This window comes from Catharus ustulatus, chromosome 4 (genome assembly GCF_009819885.2).
Source record: "Catharus ustulatus isolate bCatUst1 chromosome 4, bCatUst1.pri.v2, whole genome shotgun sequence".
Lineage (NCBI taxonomy): Eukaryota > Metazoa > Chordata > Aves > Passeriformes > Turdidae > Catharus > Catharus ustulatus.
The window spans coordinates 14,968,252-14,975,950 of record NC_046224.1 but is presented as its reverse complement, the minus strand read 5'-3'; the positions used below and the strand labels follow the sequence as shown (position 1 = coordinate 14,975,950).

The 7,699-nt window shown below is 47.3% G+C and overlaps 1 protein-coding gene across 1 annotated transcript; it reads right to left on the bottom strand.

Annotated features, from left to right (window-relative positions):
• Positions 1 to 249: 249 nt before the first annotated feature.
• On the bottom strand, positions 250 to 4,079 carry LOC116995176 (splicing factor 3B subunit 2-like). Its single transcript, XM_033057574.1, is given in 3 exon segments — positions 250 to 3,084; positions 3,087 to 3,896; positions 3,899 to 4,079. Coding segments are annotated over 3 exon segments (1,998 nt in total). The 3' UTR covers positions 250 to 2,077.
• Positions 4,080 to 7,699: the final 3,620 nt, after the last annotated feature.

Here is a 7,699-nt window from a genome sequence, read left to right as displayed (position 1 = left end):
GCCCCGGCGCCGTGAGCGGGAGGGGGCGGGAGCGCCCTCGGCCAATGAGGAGGATCCACGCTCCAGGAACCGGGAGCTCCGGCCGCCCGCGGGCCTGTTCGGGAGGGCCCGGACCCACCGCTCCCCGCGGCCGGAGCCGTGCGGTACCGGCCGGGAGCTGTGCGGTACCGGCCCGGAGCCGGGAGCCGTGCGGTACCGACCCGGAGCCCGGAGCCCGGAGCCGTGCGGTGCCGGCCGGGAGCCGTGCTGTCCTGCCGGTGGCCACTGCCGCGGAGTTTGCTCACGGGCTGCCATTTGCTTGGTCTGTCTGTAGCTGGTGTCAGGAAAAATCAGCTGTTGATGAAAGACTTGGTCTCTCTAGTCTTTAATATATCAGTTTTCCAATTCCACCCGAACTTCGGATCTTCTGAGAGATCCTTTTTTAAATTATCCTAGGGAAGATTTCTTGTTACAGGGTCTCAAAAGAAGAACAGCCCAGCTCACTGAAAGGAGGACGATGTTAAAACTACTGAGGCCATCTGAAGTAATACCATTTCCCATTGATTCATTCTACATTGTCACCACTCTTCTCATACATAATTACTTACCGCTACACTTTTTAAACGATAAATGAATCCTAATTCTTGTACTGAATATTTCTGTGACTTAGCTAAAGTTTAAGATGCAATTTATACATCAAGGTCACGAGGAGCTCACAAGCTGAGGTAAGAACTGTGTTGTGTTGCAACCAAGTACTGTGAAAGCTGCTGTTGCAAAATGTTATGGTGTAATCTTCCTGGGTTGTTGTCCTTTTCCTAAGAGTCTAAATTGTTTGGTGCAGACAGATAACCAACTCAAAGTTGTGTCTTTCATTCAGCAGAGATTTGCTGTATGTTGTCAATAGGTTGTATGGTATCTGTGGGGAGGAAAAGAGCATTGCTCACTGAACTGAACTCCTGTCCAGATTACAAAGGTCAGGTTGGTAATAAAACCTGCTCTTTCACTGCTTGGCTATTTTTAGTAATTAGATCATGATAAATATTTTGATAATTGATCAAGTTGCACAAAAACACTAATCCTTCCACATAAAGTTCTTGAATTGTCTAAACATAGCACAAGGACATATGAGGAGACAAAGACACACTAACATATGTTGTGACCTTCAGTATTTCTTTTCTTTTAATGTTCTATTTCCTGTTCTTTAGAACACAGTTTTCCTGAGAAAAAAAAACCACATGACCATTAATAAACAGGTTTCTGAAAGTTTCTTTGAAGCTTTATTCACAAATATACTATATTTTACTCCTTTGCTACACATTTACTCAGTCCCAGCATAAAACATATGCATAAATTAGTCTTGAAAAATATCTTTGCTTGTAAAAACATGGATGGTAGGAGGTATTTGGCCTTCTGCAGGGTTACCTGGTTGAGAATGGTGTTAGCAGGCATAGTCGAGAAACAAGAACCATTTGCCTTGATAGAGGAAAAGACATTGCTATTTATTAACTGCGTTAAAGACACTAAAGTCTTTCTCAGGGTTTGGGAGAGGTCTGGATGAGCCATATATGAGGTGATGGTGATACTAGAATATTCATAAATAGTATGACATAGTCTTACTAGTATTTTATTTAAAAAAATCAAGTTGTTGGAAGTTATTGTAAACTCTGTGTATATGCGCATTCGATTGTTTGGGCTCAGTAAGTCATTCAGGGATGTGATTCGCTACGAGCTCGGTTCGCGGCCGCAGGACGGTGCTGCGGAGTTTTCCCTTTCCCGGCTGGCGGCGGTGGCGGCACAGGGCGGCTCCCACCCGCGCCTCCCTTCCCTTTTCGGGGCGGCCCCTGCCCGTCTCTTGGGACCGGCTGATCTGTATGTAATTGCTGTTCATCTAAGAGACCTGCTGTAGATATGGGGCGGCGCGGCGGACCTCCCCCCGCCCCGGCCGTTGCAGCTCCGTTCCTTTTTTTATTTCTTTTTTTTTTTTCTTCCTTTTTTTTTGTCGGTGGGGACACCTTTTATTTACAAACACCCGGACCGCGGCCCCAGGTGACAGAGGGTGGGTGATAGTGAGGTGACACCGAGGGGACAGCAGTAACATCTAAAACTTGAATTCCTTGAACTTCTTGCCCTCCCCGCGGGCGTCCTGGGGCTGCGCCTTCCTCTTCTTCTGCTTCGCAGCGTGCTCGGCCACCATGTCACTGAAGTCTTCCTCCTCCACCTGTGCCTGCTGCTCCCGCACGTGCTCCTTGTACTTCTGTGTCATGGCCGAGGGGTCCAGCTCCAGCTCCTCGGGAGCCAGCACCACCTCCACGCCCCGCGCCTCTGTCACCGGCCTCTTGTGTCCCATCACCGCGGACATGTCGTAGATGTGAGTGGAGCCCATCATGGCCCTGCCCACGGTTGCCGTGCGTTTCTCGGGGACCACCGTGAACAGCTGGGGCGTCTCGCTCCTGTCCATGGTCTCCTCGATTTTCTTCTTGCGGAGCTCGATCAGCTCCGGGATCTCGATCCCGGCCGGCACCGAGAAGTACCCTGGGGTGATCAGCCCGCTGTTGGCCGGGGTGATGAACCCGGTCTCGTTGGATTCATCGCTCTCCTCCTCGGATTCCTCGTCCGACGGCTCCAGCTCCCCCCAGGGAGTGCAGTCGATCTCCTGCTCCTTCGTCTGGAACTCGGCGGCGTTGGTGCCGAACACCTCCCCATAGAGCGGCTTCCCCATCTCGTCCACGGGGGGCTTCCCCCACGCCCCGGCGTGGTAGCCGAATGAGCAGCCCTCGGGGATGGGGCAGTTGAGGCCCGGGATTCTGAGGCTGGGGTACGAGGGAGGGGGTCCGTAGCGCTGCATGGCGATCAGCCACGGGGGTGGCCCCTTGTGGGCATTCGGCCCCACAGGCATGACCAGCGCGATCCGCAGCTCGTCCGAGAGGTCGCCCGGCTTCTTCTCCCTGAGCTGGGTCTCGAACTCCTTCCCCTCGTAGTAGAGGTCCCCGCGGATGGTCAGCTTGGGCTTGGTCTGCCGCTTGAAGAAGGCGTCGTGGAGTTTCTGGTAATCTATGTCGATCTTGCCCGTCTTGGGCCGCACCTTCTCCCGCATCTTGGACTTATCGTCCTCTGTTCCTCCTTGTCCTTCAGGGCCTCGCGCATCTCCTGGATGCCCGTGCACTTGATGAGCTCGGGCAGCTCGAAGGGCGGCTTCTCGATGCCCCTCTTGCCCTGCAGGTATTTCCTCTTGAAGCACCAGTGCCGCGGCACCGGCACCGCGTTCCGCGTGCCCTTCAGGTGCACCAGCAGCTCGGGGTCCTGTGCGGTCACATCGTACATCTCCACCACGTCAGGGCGGGCCACCAGCTGCTTCAGCTCGACCACCGTGAGTCTGTTCATGTGCCGCAGCTTCTTCTTGGACAGCTTTGGGACCTCCTGCTTCTTCTCCTGCTCATCCTCGGAGCTGTCCCCATCGCTGTCCCTGGAGCTATCCTTGGCTCCCTTTTTCGGGGGGGCCCAGGCGCTCTCTGCCCGCTCCAGCTCCTTCTTGTCGTTATTCACGTCGCCAGACAGCTTGAAAGCCTCGAAAATGCTCTTGAACAACACGAAGTTGTGGTCGTAGATCTCGAGCTCCTCACTCACGTACTCGATCTCTGCCTCGGGGAGGGGCTCGGGGTCCCACCGGGGGCAGGTCGGGGTTACCTCCCGGGCCCCGCGCCTCCCCCGCTTCTTTTTCTTGCGGTTGCAGCGCTTCTGGTTCCGCTCCTTTTCGGATGTCTCCGTGTCCTCCTCAGCCTCGGAGACCGACACCGACACCCGGAGCTGCGTCTCCATCTCGTCCTCGGCCGAGACCCCCGGGACAGTCACCAGCTCCTCCTGGCAGCTCTCTTTGAGCTGCAGGATTTTCTCCAGCGCCTGCGGGATCTTGGGAGCATCCTGGAGTCCTCGGCGTCTCTGCTGTCATCGCCGGAGGGAGAGGGGGGGCCGCGGGGCTGGGGGGCTCCCATGGGGCTGCCTCGGGGGCCCAGGGGGGTCCTGGTACCCATGGGAGCCCCTTCAGGAGAGGCGCGGGGGACGGGGGGGTCAGGTTTCCCATTGCCGTCATCTTGTCTGGCCATCTCCCCTGCCCCTGCACCCAGCCTGTGGCTCTCCTCTTCTCCCAAGATAATTTGCAGCAATTAATTTTAAGTTAACTAAGTCCTATAACCTTGAATTTTATCTGCAACAGTTCTTTAAAGTTTAGAAATAATTAGCTCACAAAAAATATTTGTACTGCTCAAGCAGACAAAGTCAGAATACAACCTGACACCCTGTCGGTAGCAGTCCAAATAAATGGTGGCTGCAGTCCTCCTGGGGTGACAGATGTGGTTCTGTTGAAGCAGTGCTCCTGTAGAAGGGTGCAGTTTTCCTCTGGAAGCCCAGGGTTCTCTGATGTCCCAACTCTCAGATTTTATCGAGGTAGGAAATGCTTGGCTCCTCCGCCTGGGTGAAGCATCTCCCAATGGGATGATGTAATTTTATCAGTCGTGCAGTGAGACTCAACGGGCCATTAACAGAAGATACCTCTTGGAGGGAGGATGGGTAGTGGAAGAGATAAGGAACATCCCCCAGCTGGTTTTAACAGATGGTAATAGAATGCATACTTCTGGTTACATCTTGCATTGCATTCTAAGACAGATAAATATTAATTTTCTACATTGTGAGATACATAGTTGTTTTCTTTTAAGAGATGACTTCTACTAAAACAGCTGTGATGAAACACTAATAAGCATCTGTTTGTGGATAAAGGATATACAGTGTATTCACCCTTGATTTTGTCAAATATTCTATTGCTGTCACAATCTCTGCTGTTTATCTTCCATAGATAACACAGAAGAGTCAGTGATGATTCTACATTATGATTGTTATTGATTGTAAGCTGTTCTAGTGTTTTCCTTTGTTTCATTTTACTGTCATAGGTACATGACTTTAGAAAGGTGTTAGCTTCCTAAGGTGGTTACTGCTGATACGTTTATTACATTATGTGAATTTACTGATTTTATAACAGGAGTTATTAATAAGATGTTATTACTGTATTTATAGATGCTATACTGTATTTCTTATATGCTTTAACAACTCTTTGTGTAATTATCTGAAAGACACATGTCATTTCAGGATCCTTTTTTGTTCTGTAGCTGCTTATGCATCTCTCAGACCAGGTTAGCTCTCTGGCTAGTCCCTGCACTGGCTCTATGGGTTGACCCAGTGCTGTCTCATAATTTTAAGTATTTTTCTGGGTTTCAAGAAAAGATGTCTGAGCTTTGTTGAAAGAGTCCTTCAAACTGCTGTTCTTGTGGCTTTTCCCAGTTATTATTACAGAAGCACTCCTGCAGTTTGCTGTGTTTGAAGCATCTCTATCCTGAAGGAAACTTTGGAGGGATCCATCTGCTAGATGTTTTGATTAGTCTTTAACACAAAGGCCTTTACTCATAACTGCTATTCTTAAGAGCCTTGTTTTAAAATGTGTTTAGGGAATTCCTTTCCAGTTGGAGCTTGGACAGTGGCCAGGCCTTGGCTCTACCTGGATGGAGAATTTGCCAATAAACCCAGATGTTTTTTGCATCTAAACTAGGTTCAAGTAATTTTGACTTGGCAATTTGACCCTTTCTATTTGACAGCTGAAACTCTTTTTAGAGTGATCTTGGAAATTATTATCCAGAAATAATTATCCAAACCCTCTCTAAATTGAGTTTTGTCAGCTGTTTGCAGACTCTAGGATGATGGTACAGTATTTCAGAGATTCCTAATTACTTAACTTCACATGTATTATTAATGACGTGTATTATCTGAAATATTCTTTATTGCTGTACCTGACTGCTGTCAGTTTCTTGTTCACTACATGTATTGTTTTGTCTTGATGTTTCTTCATGCTCATAACCAAAGACATGCATCTCCTTAAAAAAAAAAAAACCAAAAGGAAGGGGAGTTTAGTCCAAAGCATGTATTCTATCACCATCTGCTGAAACCAGATAAATGATCCTTATCTTCTCTGTTAATGGCCATCTGTTAAAACCAGGTGGGGCATTCCTCTTTATCTTTTCCACAACCCATCCTTCCTTTAGGAAGATATTGTCTGTTAATGGGCCATTGAGTCTCACTACATGACTGATAAAATGACATCATCCCATTAGGAGATGCTCCAGCCAGGGAGAGGAGCCAAGCCTTTCCTACCTAGATAAAAACTGAGATTTGGAATATCAAGGTAGACTTTTTCCACTGGATTCCAGAGGAAAACCAGACCTTCCCACATCATTACTGGACCTTCAGAGGAAAGCTGCACCCTTCTACAGGACCACTGCTTCAACTGAACTACATCTACCACTCCAGGATGACTGCAGCCACCATTGAATCAGACTGCTACCAACACCCTGACCGACAGGGTGTCAGGTTGTACCCTGACAGTGTTTTTGGATTGCTCTTTGTAATACTGTATTTCTATTTTAGTTTTCCTAGTAAAGAACTGTTATTTCTAGTTCCCATATCTTTGCCTGAGAGCCGCTTAATTTCAAAAGTATAATAATTTGAAGGGAGGGGGTTTGCATTCTCCATTTCAAAAGAGGCTCCTGCCTTTCTTAGCAGACGCCTGTCCTTGAAACCAGGACACAGACACCGATCGCCTCTGAGAAAATGAGGCCCAGTAGAAAGAGAAATAACCTAATCACCGTGCAGCCTTCATGGCCAGAACAGGAACAGAAATAGGACTGCCAAGACATAGCTGTGTCTGCAACTACAGAGGCAATTTGCCAACGAAAGCCTTATGTCATCATTATGGTATATTGTTCCTACTAACCTTCTTCAGTTATTCCCTGTCCCAGGATCCGGGAGGACATTCAGTGATGTCAAAGATCAACATTTCCAGCTAGTGAACTTTCTCCTGAGTCTCAACTACTTTAAAACTCTGGTCATTTATTCCCATTCCCTAAGAGATATTGGACATCATTCTTTTCTTTTCTCATACTGTCAAACCCTGTGTCAATGACACAATAGAATTTGATAAGTTTTGTTTATTGTAATCAGTCTTTTATGTATCTTATCCCATATCTAATAGATAACCAGTGATAACCTCAATGTGATAATACCCTCACAAGAGCAAGTTGATTTAACATCAGAACATATGAGCCTTTTTTGAATTATCGAAAAGGGTGAGATGTAAACAGAAGGATTATTAAGGAAAGGCTTTATGAAATCAAGCCTCACTCTGCTAAAATTGTCAAAGCTGGCCTGTCCTTTCTTCTAAGTGCAGCTAACAAGCAATTTGCAAGTACCCTATGTGAAGCTATTTTGAGAATGAGAAGTTCATTTAACATGTTTATCTATTATGAGCGTGAAAAACAAATGCATCTCTGTAAACACTAAGATTTGTCCCATGAGAACCCACGAAGGAAAAATGCAAATGTATCTAGAAAGAGAAAATTTGATAGATGTGTACAGTAGCCCTTACCAAGCAATGTACTGAGTTTCACTGTATTGCTGACGAATTAAGTTTAACACAGTGCCTTGTGATATTTCCTATAAATATGAGCTTTGTGAATAAAGAATTGGCTTTCTGCATGAAGAAAATGGAATCTTGGCTGATTTATTCCAATATATAAGAAATCAGACTTACGTGTTTTCTTGTAAATTATTCCCATGATGTTCCAGTAGGCCAAACAGATTATAAACAACTCTTGACAAATTGGTACAAAGGTTTTGCTTTAAA